The following is a 20080-nucleotide window of genomic DNA, read 5'->3' as shown; positions in this document are numbered from 1 at the left end:
CTTTGGATTGGTACTTAGTGATAGAATTGCTGATGGGTTGGGTGGTTGTCGTTCGTTCGTTCCTTCTTTCCTTCTTCCTTCCTTCCTTCCTTCCTTCCTTCCTTCTTCCTTTTCTCTCTCCCTTCTTCCCTTCCTCCCTCCCTCCTTTCCTTCATCTTTAGTTTAGAGGCATCCATCCATACTGCTTTCTATATCTCTGTACTAATTCACATTCCCACCAACAGTGAGTTCTCATGTCTCCACATCTTTGCCAGTATTTACTGCCTTTTGTCTTTTTGGTAATAGCCGTTTTGTCTGGGGTGGTGTGAGGTGGTAAAGGGGTGTAGATGATAGGATGGTGGGGGGTGTAGATGATAGGATGGTGGGGGGTGTAGATGATAGGATGGTGGGGTGTGTGTGGATGATAGTCCATTGAGGATTTGATTTGCATTACTTCACCAGTTGGTGACATTGAGCTCCCCTCACCCATGTGCCTGTTAGCCAATTATGTCTTCTTATAAGAAGTGTCTACTTCTTTAGTCTATTAAAAAAGTGTGTTTCTTGGGTGCTCAACTTTTTGAGTTCTTCATTAATTTCTGTCAAATAATGAGTTTGCAAACATTTTCTTTCAATTTATAGCTTATCTTTTAAAAATATTAATTGATTATATATATTCGTATATATGTCTATGCACAACTTGTGTACCTAGTACCCAGCGAGGTTGGAAGAGGGTCTTCTAGGACTGGAGGGAGACAGGGGAGTGGGGAGAGAAAGAAAGGACATGTGTAGAGAGAGAAACAGAGAGACAGAGACAGAGACAGACAGAGAGACAGAGAGAGAACCAAAATGTCTGGATTAGGGCTGGAGAGATGGCTCAGTGGTTAAGAGCACCAACTGCTCTTCTAGAGGTCCTGAGTTCAATCCCCAGCAACCATATGGTGGTTCACAACCATCTGTAATGGGATCCGATGCCCTCTTCTGATGTGTCTGAAGAGAGCAATAGTGTACTCATAAACATAAGATAAATAAATCTTAAAAAATAAAATAAAGTGTTAAAAATGTATGGATTATATAGTGAAGAGCCTCTAGGGCAGAGGAGCCCCTGGGCTAGAAAGTTCAGGTAGGGACTCAGCAATGCTGGGAGAAACTGGAGGACACTTCTGCTTTGTTATGTTATGCTAGTCCTGGGTCTGAATCCCAATAAAAGGTCTGTGCCTTTGAGGATCTTGGTTTAAAAAAAATCAATGTCTGACACCATTGCCTTGACGTGTGCCCCCCATGTTTGTTCATTTTTGGTTTTGGTTTTGTTTTGTCTTTGTTGTTGTTTTTGGTAGTAATTTCATAGTTTAAAGCTTCATATTTATGTCCGTGAAGAGACAGATGATTATGTGTGTGTGAAAAGAACAAGGTAGCGTCATTTTTCTGTATTTAGTTCAGTTTGCCCAATCTCTCTCCCATGGATGTTTTAACTCTAAAGCACGTGTTTGTCCTATGTGGTTCTGGGGTTGTTGGGCTTGTATGGGATGGCCTCCAGGTCCTAGGAGGGAGGCTGTCATTGAAAGGAGGATCGTAAAATATGTTGGTACAATGTGGGAGATGAAACACATGTATTAGTCAGGGCTTCTATTGCTGCAATAAAACTCCATGACCAAGAAGCAAGTTGGGGAGGAAAGGATTTATTCAGCTTACACATCCACATTGCTGTTCATCACCAAAGGAAGTCAAGACAGGAACTCACACAGGGCAGGAACCTGGAGGCAGGAACTGATGCCGAGGCCATGGAGGGATGTTATTTACTGTCTTGCTTCCCCTGGTTTGCTCAGCTTGCTTTCTGATAGAACCAAGGACCACCAGCCTAGGGTATGGCACCACCCACAATGGGCCCTCCCACCCTTGATCACCTAATTGAGAAAATGCCTCACAGCTGGATCTCATGGAGGCATTTCCTCTCGGGAGGCTCCTTTCTCTGTGACAACTCCAGCTTGTGTCAAGTTGACATGCAAAACCAGCCAGTACACACACGTATGAGACCTTCCTCTGTTTCCCCAGAGCAAGCTTATGTGACAGCAGCAGATGCATTCTGAAGATCATGGGTTGGGAAGGAGACTGTCCCTAATTCTGCCACGTGAGTGTTGCGGTGCTGAGGTTAGACCTGCTGGTAACTGCCTCCTTGGAGGGGTCAGACACTAACAGGACCTTTTCCAGTTCCCAGGGAGGAGCACAGGGGATGGAAGCACTTTGCGTCAGTGGCTACAGCTTAAGGATTGAGAAGGAAACCTCCCTCACTTGTCACCAGGGAAGTTCAGATGGGGGTAGGCTTGTTAGGTGCATTCAGAGCTCCCAGGGACTGGTATGGGCGGGGCTGTCATGTTGTGATCGTAGCCCCAGAAGCATTGTTGTCAGTAGATGATACCTTCTCCAGTTCCTGTGATTTGAGCAAGGGGAGGTGTTGAAATTAAATCCCAGGTCTGCCTCCCAGCCTCATGCTCCCAGAAATGAGACTCAGACTCAAATTATGTTTACAAATACCTTGGCCATATTAGGCTCTACTCTGACTAGATCAAGACTAAAGACACCTGTTTATTTCTAAGCTATATTTTGCCATGCGGCTGGTTGCTGTGTTCAGGTACCATGGGCGTGCTTCTCCTAACCTCTCTGTGGGCTCCTCCCCCGCCTCCTCCTCTCCCAGAATTCTTTCTCCTCTTAATGCCCCTTTCTCTATTTCCTGCCTAGGCCCTAGGCCGTGGGCTTTTTAATTGACAGTGAGACATCCATACCATACACAGAGTGATCTCTCTACAGGGAGGGGTCGGGCTTGAAGCCGTGACGCTGAAGTGGCAGGCTGCTGAACTCCCGCCTTCTATCATGTGTCCTTTTCTGATCGTGTGAGGCCATCCATCTGGGAAGTCAGTCGAAGTTATAATTTACTTTATTCGTTTCTTTAGGTTGGCTGGGTCAGCAGTTAAGAGCACATACTACCTTCCTGTGACGGTTTGCATACGCTCGGCCCAGGGAGTGGCACTATTAGAAGGTGTGGCCTTGTTGGAGGAAGTGTGACACTGTTGGAGTGGGCTTGGAGACCCTCCTAGCTGCCTGAGGATGCTCTGTCTGTTCCTGGCTTCCTTAGGATGAAGATGTAGAACTCTCAGCTCCTCCTGCACCATGCCTGCCTGGATGCTACCATGCTCCCACCTTGATGAAAATGGACTGAACCTCCGAACTGTAAGCCAGCCCCAATTAGATGTTGTCCTTTGTAAGAGTTGCATTGATCATGGTGTCTGTTCACAGCAATAAAACCCTAATTAAGACACTTCCCTAGGATCCAAGTTCAGTTCCCAGCACCTACTGGTGACTCAGAACTGCCTATAACTCCAGCTCTTGGGGATCCATAGGCACTGGAGTTCCCCTGGACACACCTCCACAGAGGTAGACACATACATATAATTTAATATTAAATAAGTCTTCTGAAAAGTCAAGGTGTGGACAGACCCGGGCTCCTCCAGGCGCTCTGCTCATGAGTACTTTTGTTTGGAACTAACCCTTGAAGAATGGAGGCAGCCGGCCAGTCTGCTCAATGCAGCAATGGTATCACACTTCAAAACCCTTGGGCTGAGCTAACTCCCCACACAATGAAACCTGAGCTCTGTGAAGAGGCAAGCCACATGGCAACTCCTCCCTCCCCCTCCTCCGCATTGCCCTACCAACAGATCAGGCTGACAGCTCTGGGTTTAACAGCACCCACCTTCTTCACCTGTTGGCCACAAAATAAACGTCTTCCCCATTTCAAAAATCCCAGTGAGATAGTATTAGTGTCTGCCCATATTGGGCCGTGGACCCTTGTTTCAGAACAATTTCTGGCAACCAGATGGGACCGCGAGTCTCTTTCTACCTTCCTAATGCTCTGGGTTCCTCAGCTGGACCTGGCCCTGGTTGCTGACCATCAGTGGCCACATCGGCCCAGGCTGGTCTGGGATCTGAGCAGCCCGAACCTTCTCCACTGTGGCACTTCTGACTTCCATCCTGCAGAAAGAAACTTCACGGGGTCTGAGCGAGGAAGCCAGTTCAAATCAGAGGTGCCCTCAGGCTTAGAGACATAAATTGTCTCTCCAATTTAGTACCTAAACTGTCCCTCAGCGTTTGAACTTCAGGGCTAAAGCAATCCCTTTGTGATTCCCGGCATAGACAGTCCTCCTGCCCCTGGGTTCTCAGGCAGAACCGTGCTTCCCTCACAGACTGTTTATCTGTCATTCCATCTGGGGTGGCCTGCACTGTTCTCTGATTTAAAGTAATTTTTTAAAATGCTTTCTAGGATCTGCTTGTGTTTTATTAGCCTGTGTTATGATGACTGACAGAAGCTAAGGAATTTAGAGGCTGTAGCAATAGTCCTGTTAGAAATTAATTTCAATGATGGTCTTTTGATCCTAGAAAGAGAGAGAGAGAGAAAGAGAGAGAGAGAGAGAGAGAGAGAGAGAGAGAGAGAGAGAGAGAGAGAGAGAGAGGAGAGACTAAAGCTCCCTCTGGCTCCCTCTAAGCACCCCCAGGTGACTAAGTCTTGATGGGAGCATCAAAGAAGACACTTCTCAAGATATGAAGCAGTTTTACAGGGAAACAGCCAAGAGCACACTCTGCTCCAGAGGTGGAAAGGTCTGAAACGACTCATCTGGGAGATTTGCATTGCGAGTGGTCACCCCACACCTGCACTACCTCCCACCTGAGCTGCCCCACACCTGAGTCATCCCACACCCAAGCCACTCTACACCTGTGCTAGTCACCCCACACCTGGAGCTACCTCCCACCTGAGTGCCCCACACCTGAGCCCACACCTGGATTTGGGGGTTTTCCAAGTCATATAAAATGGTTTATCTGCCCTACTAATACCTCCTAGGGAAGGAATCACCTTAACAGCATTCCTTACCCACACATCCATACCTACTCCTTGCAGAAGTCATTTCTCTCTTTCTAAGGTGTGGCCCCCTACTGCTATCACAAGAGTTCCAGGGACCTCAGGCTTAGCAGAAAATGCCTTTGCCTGCCGAACCATCTAAAAGACAAGTGTTGCAAAAAGAAAACTGATTAGTGATCAAATTAGCTGAAATTAGAAAGCGATATACATTGTTTTCTTAAAACAAACTAAAGGGGTTGGGGATTTAGCTCAGTGGTAGAGCACTTGCCTAGGAAGCACAAGGCCCTGGGTCCCCAGCTCCGAAAAAAAAGAACCAAAAAAAAAAAAAAAAAAAAAGAAGAAAAAAGAAAAAAAAACTGAAGTCTTTATACACTCAACAACAAAGAATTCATGAAATTTTAACCTATTAGAAAAGGTGTGAAAGCCTAATGGTCCTAACATATCGCTGGCAATCAAGTATGTTGTTTTAATTTTTTTTTTTTTGGTTCTTTTTTTTCGGAGCTGGGAACCGAACCCAGGGCCTTGCGCTTCCTAGGCAAGCGCTCTACCACTGAGCTAAATCCCCAACCCCGTTGTTTTAATTTTTATGTGCATGAATGTTCTGTCTGTATATGTGTCTGTGCGCAGTGTGTGTGTGTGTGTGTGTGTGTGTGTGTGTGTGTGTGTGTGCTTGGTACCTTGGGAGACAGAAGAGGCCATGGATCTCCTGGAACTGCACTTACAGCATTTGTTAGCCACCATGTTGGTGTTGGAGACAAACCAGGGTTTTTTTGTTTGTTTATTTTGTTTTGTTTGTTTGTTTGAAGAACAACAAGTGCTCTTAATTTCTGAGCCATCAGAATAACGAATTTCTTTCACTGGTGGCTAGGATGAATTCTCATCTAAATTTAAGCAAGATCCTTATGTCTCAGCTATCAGTTTGGGCTGGTTTCCAATGCATTTGTGAACAAACTTATGGGCACTTTCTGACAAAACTAACCCCAGTTTGGACAGTAAGAGGGCTCAGAAGGTAAAGGTGCCTGCTATCAAGGCCGACCACATGGGTGCCTTCCCGGGAACCACATGGTGGAAGAAAAGAATTTCTTCCACAGCTGTCCCCTGGCCTCTGCATAGGTACTGTGGCACATGTGCCACCAACTTCTGTCACTTAGTAAGTAAATAAGTTAAAAGCTCAGTTAATAAGCAAATTTATTTATTTTTTACTATCTTTGGTAATGATTGGTGGAACTTTAGAAAATTATGCTTCTTGCTTTGAAACTTACGGAAAGTGGGTTTTTTCTGCTTTTATTAGTTTGGTTTTATATTTCCCATGTACAACTGTTTGCCTGTCAAAATGTGCACAATTCCTAAGAATAAAAAAAATAAATGCTGGTAGTCCAGTGCTTCAAAATGATAGCTTTCCTTTCTATATTTTCTTCAGAAAATATAAAATTGAACTTAACAGTGGACTCCAGGTGCTGTGTGGTTCCCAAAGGCCTTTAATCTCATCATCTGGGAGGCAAAGGCGGGTGGATCTCTGGCTTCAAGGCCAGGCTGGTCTACAGAGCGGGTTCTAGGATAGCCAGGGGTACACAGAGAAAACACACACACACACGCACACGCACACGCACACGCACACGCGCACACACACACACACACAAAACATGCACATGTGCAATCAACCAACTAAAACAAAACACTCCTCCAAAAGAAAACAATCAAGCAAACAAACAAACAATACAGTTCAAGTGAGATGAGCGGGAGGCCATTCCTTCTAAAAGCTGTGTGTTGTTCAAATGTGGCTGAGAAGTTACTGTGCTGTGTTATTTTTCTGTTGCTGTGATTGAACAGTACAACCAAAGGCAACGTAAGTAGGAAACGACTTATTATGGCTCTCAGCTCTAGGAGAATAGGAGTCCCTCATGGTGGAGGAGAAGCCTGGTGACAAGTGGAGGACAGTCTGAGAGGAACAGGAAGCTGAAAGGTCATATCTCACAGCAGGCATGAAGCAGAGCGTGAACTGGAAGTTCCCGAGGCTCACCCCTATTCACACAGATCCCTCAGCAAGGCCGCACCTCTGCAATTTCTCCCCAAACAGCATCACTCGCTGGGGACCAAGTGTTCAATGCCTGAACCCCTGGGAGCCATTTCCCACTCAAACCACAAGCAGTGACTGCTGGGGTTTGGTTTGTTGCGGTGCCTTACAATGCTAACTTCTGTGCCTGAAGGTTGAGGCCTAACAGTGACCTCACAAGTTTACCAGCCGTTTTGTACAAACCTTGCTGCTTAATTTAAAACTATTGGTAGAATAAAGATGCCTACAGCCTATAGCCGGGCAGGAGGTAGGTAGGTGGAGCTTTGATTTCGGAGCTTGGATCTGAGAAGACTATGAGGAAGGAGAGGAGAAAAGATGAAGAGAGGAGAAGATGCTGTGGGATAAGCCATTGTAAGAACTGGCCGTGCGGGCTGGCCAGTCAGAGTAAGAGTGGCCCACATAGAACATGGGAAGTCGTATCTGGATAGACATAATAGCATAGACATATTAGCATAGCAGTGGCTATCTGCCCAGTTCTAGGACTTTAAAGGCTTATTATAAGAGTAAAAATTGTGCATCTCTTATCTGGGAACTGAATGATCAGAGGCAGGGTAGAAACCCCTGATTGAGATTAAATAGTTATTACTGTAAATGATTCCAAATAATCAATGACTTTCCCTCCATTGTCAAGCCAGATCAGACCTGCCACCAGGTCAGGTCCATCCTGGCAATGAGGGATAATCAACCACCAGCAATGTTTTGAGAGAAAGAGAGCAATGGGTAAATGTGGAAACACTGTTAGAATTAAGATGGAGTCATGTGTTTTAACTTGGACAAAAAGTAAAGTTGTTCTGGGAATTATGAAGAAAGAGGTCTTACATATGATTGCTCTATAAGATGACAATCACAAAAGACTCTTCTGGCTCCAAACATTCACGAGTCGTTTCACAGAGAGTAACCACAAGTACTCAGTACTCTTGACTGCTGCCAGTGAATATTAGTAATTATGGCCAAGTATTATTGCCTAGGGATCTGATAGAATCCTTGCTTTCTCCTTCAAAGCTTTGACTTGCCCACATATTTTTTTTAAAAAAAAATATTATTAGGTATGTGCATGTAGTTTGAATATGCTTGACCAGGGAGTAGCACTATTAGGAAGTGTGGCCTTGTTGGAGTAGGCGTGGCCTTGTTGGAGTAGGTGTGGCCTTGTTGGAGGAAGTGGGGATGGGCAATGAGACTCTCCTTCTAACCAAGTGGGAGAGAGTCTTCTCTGTGGAGAGCCCTCCTCTGGCCACTGTCAGGAATTTGCCAGGAATTTGACTAGGACAAGGAAGTAGGCTCAAGACCTGAAAACCACAGGACTTTATTGCCTTGTTTGTGCCTTGACCTAGAACTGACCTTATTCTTTGCATGTACTTAGAATGGCATAAAAGCAGACAGAAAAAAAATAATAAACCCATTTCAGCTTCAGCATTGGCTGCAGTTGTTATAGCGTTGTCCAATTGTCTTTCTCTTTTCAGTCCTCACTCCCTCCCTTGAGACCCTGTTGACTGACTGAGTTAGCTTGGTCACTTCTCCCAGCCGCTTTTGGAACAAGAGGTAGAACTTTCAGCAATTCCAGCCCCATGTCTGTCAGGACGCTGCCATGCTCCCGCCTTGATGATAATGAACTGAAACACTGGACCTGTAAGCCAGCCCCAACTAAATGTTCTTTATAAGAATTGCTTTGGTCATGGTATCTGTTCACAGCAGTAAAACCCTAATAAGACAGATGGGGTAGACATTGGGGTAGGCCGACTCTGAGCCCTGAATCTGGGTCTGGGCGGCAGCTGAGTTGGTCAGCTGCTGGCTCTCCCACTCATGCTAGCAGGGCTGGCTCTCCTGTACCTGTTACCAGGGGCCCCTCTACTGTGCTGCCCAGGTATGGTGCAGGGCCTGCTCTCCCTAGTGCTGCACCCTGCAAGGGACAGGGCCAGTTGCAGGTTCTGCAGTCAGGGGGGGTCATCTCACCTGTACCCATGCCACCCCATGGCCAGTAAGAGGCAGGCCAGCTTTCCCAATCTCATGCCCTTGGGGCTGGCTCACCTGCAACCCCCACACCAGGGCCAGCACTTCTGTACTGCCTAGAACTAGATGCAGCCTGCTCTCCCGGAGTGATGCAGCCAATGAGGGGTGGGGCCACCGCTTCGAAGCCCTAAGATATCAACAAGGCCCCAGATGGCGACCCAGACCAGGGATGTCTGCAGGGCCTTGAGGGTTAACACGTGCTCTGGATATGGACCCAGACCCCCACTGCTACACGGCCACAGGCCCAGACAAGATCCAGTTCTGCCTCTCTTCATTGTGCACACATCATTCTTCTCTTTCCATCACTTACTTGCTTGTCTTAATGGTGCTGGGCCTCTGGGCATCTTCGGCCCAGCCTGTTCTTCGAGGCAGGGGGTCAGGATCTAGTTGCTAAGACTTTAAAGTGAGAAAAGTTGGTCACAGGTCCATGCCCTGGCCCCTTGGATTGCCCTCTCTTCTCATTTTTAGTTATCTTCAATTGATCTCTAACAGACCCGGTTAACCTTTCTATATTCTCCAGGCAACACACTTGCCTGTTTAGATTGACCAGACAAATGGTTGCCTCCCATTAATGATTGTTACCCTAGCTTACAGACCCATCCCTCAACCCAAAACAGATCAACAGGATATAGCTTGTAATCAATTCTCTGAGACTTATGACTCAGCAAGGACAAAGAGGGCACTGAAATTGGTTAAGGCTTCAACATAGACAGAAATCCCCTACACAGAAGGGTGTGAAGGGGTACAGCAGCAATCTAGTACTTGGGAGGCAGAGCCAGGCTAACCTTGAGCCAAGCTATGTGGTGAAGCCCCACAATAAAAAACTAAGTATGGGGAAGAATGTAGCAAAGTGGTGGGGAGCTTGCCTGTCATGGGCAAGGGCCTGGGTTCAAATCACAGCAAGGAAAAACAACCCTTATATTTTTGGTTGTGAGCCTAGCCTTTAACGGCTGAGCCATCTCTCCAGCCCGGAAAAACAACCCTTAATAACAAAGTCTTTAATTATTATTCAGAAAAAGCCTTTCTTACAGTTTGAAATTCATATTTCAAGAATGGAGATAAGTGGAAAAAGTCAGCTTGGCCAATATATCCCAAGTTCAAAAACTCATGCAGAACTCCTATCGCCCCCATAAACAATGTGTCCTGTCTAAAGGCAAGCCACCCAACCAGTATGTGACTTCCCCTTCTTTTTATGAATTACCCTGATAGCAACTGGTCTTGGTGGCAGATTTGATTTTATAGTCCCTGTGGAGAGCTCTTGGGGCTGTTTCTAGGAATTTGATATTGGGCTAGGACAAGGACATAGGCTCAAGTTCTTGATCATCTTAATAAATCCCTGAATACCATGGGACTTTGTTTATTGCCTTGACCTAGAACTAACCTTATTTTTTGCATGTACTTAGAATGGTAAAAAAGCAGACTGGAGAAAAATAAACCCGCTTCAGCCTCAGCATTGGCTGGAGTTGTTATAGTGTTGTCTAATTGTCCTTTTCTTTTCAATCCTCCCTCCTTCCCTTGAGACCCTGTTGACTGACTGAGCCGGCTTGGTCAGGTCACTGATCTATTTGTTGGAATGTAATAAAGTTTTCATTTTTTTTTCAAACAAATACCTATTGTCATAGCATTGGTTCCCAAACATGATAGGCAGCTGGCCTCTGTTCACAGTGTTCTGTTTCCTCTGCTGACAGTGTCCATGTTCTATCCTTGCTCATTCCCGGGCCTCTCCCTCAATCTGTCTGAAAATTCAACTCTTCCTTTTATATCTGGCTCTCTGTGGAGCTAGGTATGGGACTCCTATTTTCAGCTCTGTTAGCTGCACTCTGCTAATTACTAAGCTTGCTGGAAGGCTGCTGCTGTGATTTGAATGTGAATGGCCCCTGAAGACTCTTATATTTGAGTACTTGGTCCTTAGTAGGTGGAACTATTTGAGAAGGATGAGGAGGTGTGGCCTTGTTGGAGAAGATGTGTCCCTGGGGGTGGGCTTTGAGGTTTCAAAAGGTTTTCTCTGTTTCCTACTAGCAGGTCAAAATGTAAGCTCTCACCTATAGCTCAAACACCATGCCTGTTTGCTTGGGGTTTGCTCCCTGTCATGGTGGTCATGGACTCTAATCCTCTCAAACTGTAAGCCCCAAATCTTCTGTCTACAAGTTGCTTTGTCATAATGTCTCTTCACAGCAATAGGAAAGTAACTAAGATGCCTAAACTTTTCACTTCTCCCCTCTCCTTGTGAGGTATCTATAAATAGCGACAGGCCTTGAGGGTATGTAATGGTACAGCAGTTATAAACCGCCGGGAGGTGCCACTAAACTCTCCTCAGCTCTACGGGCTCGGAGTACCAGAAAGCACCTTTATCTCCTTTCGATGCTTTTAACCACAGAAACGAACCCTTTTGTTGTCGTTGTTACTTTTTAATCAAGATTTTTGCCATCAGAAGATAGAGCCAAGGTCTTCACACTACACTGTTAACAGCTGTAAGCTGTGTTGAGTATTTTCATTCACAGGTTTTAGTTTTTGAAGCATCCCAACTTGGGGAAAGACCAGCAGCTCAACGACCAAGTCTGAGTGTCCTCAGTAAAGCCCCAAGGCTATAATTTGCACTAACCTTCTGTTTGAAAAAAAAATTCAGAATTTTTTGAGTAAGGGGAAAACTTACCTCCTCGGGGATTTACGTCTGAGAAGGTGCTGATATTTCACCCCAGATCTCCGACCAAGGACCCCATTCCAACTCCTTTCGTACTTGCCTGTATAGCTCAGAAGCCTGTTGGGCTCCACATTATAGGATCCAGGTCAAATAATGGGTCTAGGACAAGACCACCATATAAGGTTTCATGCCAGAGAGGGACATGGATATGTTGTCTGTTTGACTCCAATGATCTGTTTCCCTCTTCCTACTTCTAGATCTGCCTCAGAGAGAGGCAGGAGAGGCCGTGACAACACCACAGGTTCTAGATAAGGGTGGTTCAGGACCCTTATCTGGAACACAGGCTCACTCTTGGTAACTGTGAGCTGTGACTGAAGAGGAGCTCTTTCCATGCAACAGATAATTTGGTGTCTCTGTACCTCAAGCCCAGACTCAGCACAGATGGTTTCTGCAATGGTTTTCTTATCAGCTGTATAGTGTTAAGAGATGGATGGCGTGGACTCCATCAAGAATCAAAGTGAAAAAGTCTCTAACTGCAACCTCCATGAGAAATTTAAATGAGCGAATGCTTACAGTCTCAGTTCACATCCCCACTTGAAAAGTTTAGTCAAATAAAAGACTGTGCATATAGATTTCAGTAATCTACCCTCCCCACCCCACCCCCATTTTTTTTTTTTTTGGAGACAGGATTTTATGTAGCCAAGGCTAGCCTCCAGCAAACTCTCTCTATAGCTGAGGATGACCTTAAAGCCCTAATCCTCCAGCCTCTATGTTCTGAATGTTAGGATATACACTGCACCTCCCAGCCTTTTGTGGTAGTAGACACAGGACACTGAACCCAGTGTATTCTGGGTATACAGCCCTCACTCTTTTCGTCTAATTCTTAATCAGTTAAAAAAAATCCATCCAGACTGGGATTATCTCAATCCTCTATTATATTTACAATTTTCCTCCCTATTGCTATGTGAATATTCTCATTGACATCATAAACTCATAAAAGCATCAGCAAACACTATATAAATAAAATATGACTTGAAGTAGACATGTCTATCTGCACCTATCTGTAAAACTGATCTCCAGGGATATAAATATCTATTAAGGACACAATGAACTGATTTATCCAGGTGTGGTGGCACATGACTAAAACTAGCTACTCAGGAACAGGGTTGAAGGTTCAAGCACAGGACTAGGGGATTCGGATCAGTAGTAGAGCACTTAGTTGAACGACTATTGGATTCAATTCCCAGCACTGAAAATCCAAACAAAACACAGCTTAAAATAATTGTAGTTGGGGGCTGGAGAGATGGCTCAGTGGTTAAGAGCGCTCACTGCTCTTCCAGAGGTCCTGAGTTCAATTCCCAGCAACCACATGATGGCTCACAACCATCTGTAACGGGATCTGATGCCCTCTTCTGGTGTGTCTGAAGACAGCTACAGTGTACTTATATGTAGTAAATAAATAAATCTTTAAAAAAATAATTGTAGTTTAGAAGCCAGTTGGGTTCTGCTCTGCAGGGAGCTAAGTAAGTTTCATGACAGAGATGGACGTGGATATATAGACATTTGCCTTCTTCCAGGCACAGAATGGATAAAGTGGTGCATGGGATGTGAGACTGACATTCGCGTGAACAAGAGACACAGCCTTCCCAGGATTTTGTGCAGACTTTTAGGATGCTGTCTCCAAATACATTCAAAATGAGGACACATTTCCTAATCTTAAGCATAAGTAAGGATGCAGGCCTGATGCTTGCCTTGGAAATTGGATCAGATAGATGTTTTCCCTTTGAGTTTTAGATCGTACTGGCCACATCATGGCAAGAACTGTTTAACCTCACAGTCAAAGAACTCACATGCCACGAAGACTCCTCAAGGTATCTTACACATTTTTAGTGTGCTTCTTGTGTCAGAGGTGTGACTAATTTTACCATAAATAAATTTTAAATGAGTTTACTATAAATCAGACTTATGTTTCATAGTTAACAGTCTCCATCATCATAAAGCTGAATTGACTTTTCAAAAGGTAGAAGCCATAGATTTCCCATTTTATCAAACTGAGAACTAGATATGATTTCCTCGTTTCGACTTTTGAAAACCAGCCTGTGCTTTAGGATAGTAATGTGTTGGGTAAAACATACTGAAGCCCACATTTGTGGACCAAATCATGGAGTAACTGTCAACCATCCAGTTGAGAACTGTTCTAGAGAACGGCTAAGGACCAGACAGAAAAGCATACAGCCCAGAAAAAGAGTTAAAAGGCTAGTTGCAGTGGTGAGAGGGTCTAGAGAGCTACGAAGGGCTGGAGCTGTTAGACTGCATCTCTGTTGAACTACTGTCACTCAAGACAGTCAGGGACACGATGGAAGTTGTCACATAGTGTCCATAAATTAAATAGAAAGACTTCTGTGATTTTTTAAAAAAATTGATATCAAGATATTTATGCCAAGATGTAGAATCTTACTATACCAGAAAAAACTTTTAAGTTACCTATATAGTGTAGAGAGAATATCTGATGTATTGTATGGATGCATTATGTCTCAATTTAAAAGACCTGTGGCCTATAGGAAAGGGTAAAATAGAAGGTGGGACATCCGGGAGGCAGAAAGAATTCTGGGATAGAGCCAGGCAGGGGAGATTCTCCCAAGAAGATGTGAGGAAATGAACTCAAGGTACCTGAGCACAGGTAGCCAGCCACGTGGCAGAATGTAGGTTACATTAAATGGGTTATTGTAAATTATGATCTAGTCAGAGAAGACCCTACCTATATGGCTAAGGTATTTGTAAATATATTCTGAGTCTGAGTCTTATTTCTGGGAGCTGGGAGGGAGAACCAGGATCAGCAACTTGTACAATATAGAATATTATATGAATCGGATTATGACTATAATGGCACATCACTTTGGCATATTAACATAAATACATCTTATCGTAAACACGTATATGCCTAGATATTTTCCTTATTTTTCTGTACTTTATCACACAATGTTAGCAACACATTTCCCTATTTTTGGATACGGTATTGCAACATAGTATGGTCTTGCTTAGTAGTTTGTGCTGGCCCTCAAACTCACTATATAACCTGTACTGAACACTGACAATTCCTCTGCTTGGCCCTTCTTCCTGGATTCAAGGTGTGGCACCCACATTTCAAAGGTGCCCCAGGTCTCATAGTCTTTTAAAATTCCTCTCTCTATCACGTAGACAGGAGAAAGTAGTGATAGTTAATTGGGTCCAGTAGTGAACTGTAGTTGTTTACCAGACATCAAAGTTTAAATCTGATTCCTCACTACAGCTAGCCCTAGTTCCTACCCCAGAGCTGCTGGTTGGCTCTCTTGTGTAAAACAAGAAGCAAAGGTAAGCAAACATGTTTTCCAGCTCTAGAGTCTCACAGGAACCAGTGTCATCCACACCAGTGTTTAAAAGAGAAGGAATTTGCAGCCACTTCTATAACAGCATCCTATCACACTCTCCCAGCAGGACCAAGCTGAAGACGTCACTTTCAATGGATTCCTTCAAAGCCTACTCACTGCACACACTGGGGTAAAAACCTGCCTTTTAACAGATGCCATCAAAATAAGTTTTTACTGGAAGCAACCTCAACAAGATTGTATTTTTTAGTAGTGTGTTATATTTTACCGAATTAAGTCAAATTATTAAAACTTACTTAGCTCTGGTAAATTTAGGGATGTCGAAATTGATTTTTAATAACACTTGCGTTTTCTTTGGCAAATTCACCAGACCCATTATAGAAATATCTTCCTAGTGTTCTCTGGAGAAAAGCAGAAAACTGTATTGTTAAATTCAGAAACACAAAATTCTAAATTAGCTAATTTAAACATTATTCAATTTCTCTGTTTCTAATTCTTGACCCATACGGTTCATTTATTCATTGATTGTACAATTTAAGATGTCAGCGATTTGGAATTTAATATATACTCTATTTCTATTCTGCCCAAACCAGTTTCTTAAAAAAACCAACTTAATGCCATGAGAGAATCATTATCATTTAAATCAAAACCATTTCAGTTTTAAAATAAATGTGTGCTGAAGCCTTAAATTAAACATTGTGAAAAGTTGGCAGATTAAACTCACTTTTTGGTTTTGGCAAACTCCAATTCAAAATAACGTGTAGCTAACATTTAGTGTTAATTTACTTTTAAGCCTTTCATTTTAATTCCGTTATATTTTCTGCTATAAGTAATATGTTAAGTTTGTGCCTAAGTCACACATCATTTTTGCATACTGGTGTTCCAAAATAAATTCTAATTTAATAAATTATAATGGTACTTTGGTTGCAGACTTATTAAACAAAATGAAATAACTCAAATCTCCACAGCTAGTATACTTGAACACTGCTTATTATATTAGCTTATTTTTTCAGCATACACGCAGAATGCCTTCCCATACCTGGATATTATTATTACTGTGACTTGAGTGTCTTCTTCAAGAATGACATTAATTCTTTTTCTAAGGTAACTGAGAGAGCTGTAGGAATGCAAAGAATGGTCAATAGTTACCATGTTGCAGTGAATAGCCAGTAGTTACCATGTATCAAATTAAGCCAAAGGCTGCTTTTCAATCAGGCAGTCTCAATTAAACAGTTCTAAGAAAGTTAATTTTGTCACCTCATAGCTTTGTTCTATTTTTAATGTTATATAACTTTATATATACCTTATTCTGGTAAACTCCACATAATTGACTTAGTTCTTCACTTAACCTCAAAGCTCTGAGAATACTCCTTCACTATCCCTGTTTAATTTTCAATCTCACATTTTTCTGCATGTAAAAGGTTCATTTTCTCCTCATCTCTTTGAAAGTTAAAGGATTTTATCTGCTGGTCATCACAGGTGTGTTTAAAAAAAAAAGAAAGAAAGAGAAAGTGGCAATTTTGAAGCTTTGATTTAAATGAATCAAAGCTATCCTTATGTGACATAACCCCTTCAAATATCCTGAGTCCAAAGTCCTCATCTCCTGCCATGAAACCTTTCCTGAGTCTGAAGTTTATCGCAGGCCATGGCTCATGAGTGACTGAAAACTTTGTGCAACTTTTCTAGGTCCACTATATGTTCAATGTCTATGTAGTGTACTAGATCTAAATCAAGACGACATTACTGAAGAACTACAGTGGATTTCGGTTAAGAGTGCAGGTTTAGGTGTGTACTTGCTGCACTATCTTGCAACTCTATTCTGATTGCTTGCAAACCAGCCACAGCCTTAGAAATTTATCTCTCTCTTCTGAAGTTAAGGAGCAGGATGGCTAGCATTCAAGTTTATTAAATAGATCAAACTCTCTAAAGAGGGCAAGTGGGTTTGAGGCATGCATGCTTTGTCAAGAAATCTAACATACATTTGTGGTCATCTCACATTACACAATAAAACTATTTCTTATGATTATAAAAAAGTTATTCTCACTTCAATTAGGTTAATGTTTGTGTTTTATTTACATAACTTTTGAGAACAACCTACAATTGCATTTAAAATTTTTGCCCTTTAGTTTGACTTCAAGCAAAAATGAAGGGCAGGTTTGTAGGTTGTGAAATATTATAAATACATACACACAATTCTGTGGTGAAAAGATCATTCACTGCATTTTGTCGTTAAAACAGTAACAAAATTTAAATTTCATTTTGAGTTTTGCTGACTCTAAATGAAAAAATTTAGCTGCTAGGTAACAATACAGATGAGTTGAAACACTTGAGAAAAAAAAGACTTCGAACTTTAAAAAGTTAGAGAAAGGTGAGAATCCTGCCTTTCCTACATTTTCCTACATTTCTAGGATGTGAGTAAGCTTTTCTGGTTCTTCCCTGAGAAAAATCTGGCTGGCTGGGTGATTCAAAAGAAAATCCAAGTTACAAGAAGAATTAAAATTTCCTGGCCCATCTATAGCTGGTCTGTGGGAAAGGGCTTGTTAAGATTAGCAAACAAGTTGTGGATGGCCAGGCTGGACCGAGGCAAGAGTGACAGCTACCTTTTTGGTGTTACCCTGGCACAGGCTACTCTATGTAAGAGCCACCAACTTGTCTATTTAACTCTAAAAATCTCATCTGGGAGAAGGCCCTGAGAAAACTTAGCTCCTCCGGGACCCAAGAATACCAACAACTGTAAAACAGCGAGGAATTGGCCTTAGTCTTTGTGCAGGAGGTTATCAAATTTATAAAGCAAACAACACAGTAAGTCTTGCAGTCGCACAGAAACCTAAACTGGAAATGCCAAGTCCTGCCTTAGCCTCTTTACCAGAAAACTGACTACCTAGCGCCTGCCCATGCATCCAGTACGTGCTTGCCCAAACTTAGAAACCAAAGACTCCTGTGACACAGGCAGCACACAGGAAAGAACCATCAGATCTCTGGTGAAACCTGACCTCTCAGCAAGGACTCCAGGAAGAAAAGATCAGAGGAGACCAGCTCTGCGGGGGTCTTCCCGAGGAGACCCTGACGTATTTATTTTCACGCTGCAACTGCTGATCGCTTTACAGAAACGTACCATGACCATGCTGTAGCTCTGCGTGGAGCTGAGAACAGAAACATTTATTAACGTTATAATTATAATTACTCTTTGACAAAGCTATTATTAAATAACCTGTACAAAGTCCGAATCGGGCCTAGCGAAAACTTAAGCCCCGTTTTTAAATCTCTGAAGGTCCTTCTGGTTTTTGTTTGTTTTGTTTTTAATTTCAGCAGCGGCTCCCACAAGCAAAGCCAGCCCTGGGTAGAATCCCCTAGTGTAAGTCTCCCAGGCAGGGATGGCTCCGACTTTGGAATCCTCCTGGGGTAAGTCGGGGTTCTCAACTATGACCTAGTTTCCAGCCCTGCCTGCCCTGCCCTCCGCTCTAGGGCCGGGCGGCAGGACTTCGCTTCGGGAGGAGGACAATAAAAAGTTCATTTTTAAAGTTTCCTCTCTGTCAGCTACCTCGATGGCAAGTACCCGAGCGTGCCTGCAATGGTGCTGGGACGGATGTCTTGGGTGGGAGTGGCCTCGGAAGTGCCCCGGTGCGCTCATAGGTCCCGCGGGTTCTCCCGCTTCACCCCGGCCTCGGCGACTTTGAGCTTCTTATTTTGGTGCGTCTTCACGTGCTTGGCGAGGTGGTCGCTTCGCATGAAGCGTTTGCCGCACTCGGGACAGGCGAAGCGCTTCTCGCCCGTGTGAGTCCGGAGGTGCCGCTGCAGCTCGTCGGAGCGCGTGAAGCTCTTGCCGCAGAAGAGCCAATTGCACACGAAGGGCCGCTCGCCCGTGTGCCAGCGCAGGTGCGCCTTCAGGTGCGACGTCTTGCCGTACACCTTGCCGCAGCCTGGCACGTGGCACACGTGTTGCTTCTTTTTGCCCGGCTCCGCCTCGGGGGCACCGCCAGCTGCCTGGCAGTTGGGGCAGCGGCAGCGGCGGCACCTCCTGGCCGTGGCCGCCAGGGGGGCCTTGGTCTGCAGCAGCGCGGCGATCTGGCTCTGGTACTGTGCAAAGTCCGACGGGCCCAACACTAGGCCCCGTTGCAGGGCAGCAGCCGCTGCTGCAGCAGCCGCAGCCGAGGCGGGAAAGCGGGGAGCGTGGGGAGGCCCGGCACAGGCGCTGGAGAGGCTGGTCCCTGGAACCCCGGAGCTCCCCGGCCCAGCACCCGATTGCGGGATGCTCCACCAGGGGAGGTCGTCCGGGGCCGGGGCGGGGGACAACTGGCGGCAGGTGGGCGGTGGAGGCGGTGGTGGCGGCGGGGGTAGCAGGTTGGAGTAGCCCGGGGGCAACGCGGCTTGGGCAGCGTAGGGCACGTATGCCGGCGCGCAGCTGGCTGGCAGAGCCGCCATGCTCGAGGGCAGCATCTTGACGGGCGAGAACTCGTAAGGGTAGGACGGATCCGCGGGGGGAGTGAGCGGGAGCTCGTGAGCTGCCCCGAAAGATGGCTGCAGGTGTGTTTTCTGTGGCGTCAGCCCCAGGCTGGGGTGTGGGGGCGGCAGGGCGCCTGGCGAGTGCGCGGGCATGTCGGCAGTCCACGGGTGGAAAAGCCTGGAGGGTGAACCCAGAGCTGGGTCATAGGGCACCTGAAGGAAGTCGGGTGCCGCCGCAGCGCCCGGCTGGCCGATCCGGCTACAGGTGGCGGCCAGCAGTGCCAGGGGCGAGTGCTTGCCCAGGTCCGGGGAGGCGCTGGGGGTGCGGTCCTGCATGGGCGGCGGCGAGGGAGGGCGGAAGAGACAAAAGGTTAGCGTTCTAAGCGCGGACTCTGGGCAGGGCCGCCACCCCCACTATTATACTCCCGCCCCTCCTCTGCCGGGCCGTCCCTACCCCAGACCTCACAGCATCCCGCGCGCGCACCCAGCGGTCCCAGGAAACTTTCAGCGCCAGTGCTACCTGAACCCCTGGAGCGCCGTCTCTTCCCGCTAAACTACTTGGTTCAAAGAGATGCCAAGCATCCATTAAGGGAAGTGCAAAAGAGGCAGAGGGACCAGACTGGTTAAGAACACCTAGAAACAACCACAGTGGGGCTGTGGGCTCGTCT

At 45.2% G+C, this 20080-nt stretch overlaps 1 protein-coding gene and 1 long non-coding RNA gene across 4 annotated transcripts in view; one reads left to right on the top strand and one right to left on the bottom strand.

Annotated features, from left to right (window-relative positions):
• The window catches only part of LOC120101561 (uncharacterized), a 29593-nt gene extending 16948 nt beyond the window's left edge, over positions 1–12645 (top strand). Inside the window, exons 1-5 of one of the 3 annotated variants that reach the window (XR_015683550.1) lie at positions 2029–2104; positions 2925–3010; positions 3107–3201; positions 8417–8582; positions 11862–12645. This is a non-coding gene — a long non-coding RNA (uncharacterized LOC120101561). Of the gene's footprint in view, positions 1–2026; positions 2105–2924; positions 3011–3106; positions 3202–8416; positions 8618–11861 lie in introns of those variants that run through there. The other 2 variants (XR_015683551.1, XR_015683549.1) reach the window with 2 other exon arrangements.
• Positions 12646–18009: 5364 nt separating this feature from the next.
• Sp5 (Sp5 transcription factor) overlaps positions 18010–20080 on the bottom strand; it is a 2813-nt gene continuing 742 nt past the window's right edge. Inside the window, 1 exon segment of the mRNA NM_001106552.1 lies at positions 18010–19742. Within this exon segment, the coding sequence (NP_001100022.1) occupies positions 18597–19742 (1146 nt within the window). The 3' untranslated portion in view covers positions 18010–18596.

Source organism: Rattus norvegicus, chromosome 3 (genome assembly GCF_021556685.1).
Source record: "Rattus norvegicus strain SHRSP/BbbUtx chromosome 3, alternate assembly SHRSP_T2T, whole genome shotgun sequence".
NCBI classification, from domain to species: Eukaryota; Metazoa; Chordata; class Mammalia; order Rodentia; family Muridae; genus Rattus; species Rattus norvegicus.
Note: the sequence above shows the minus strand (reverse complement) of the source record. Positions and strands in the feature narration are given on the sequence as shown.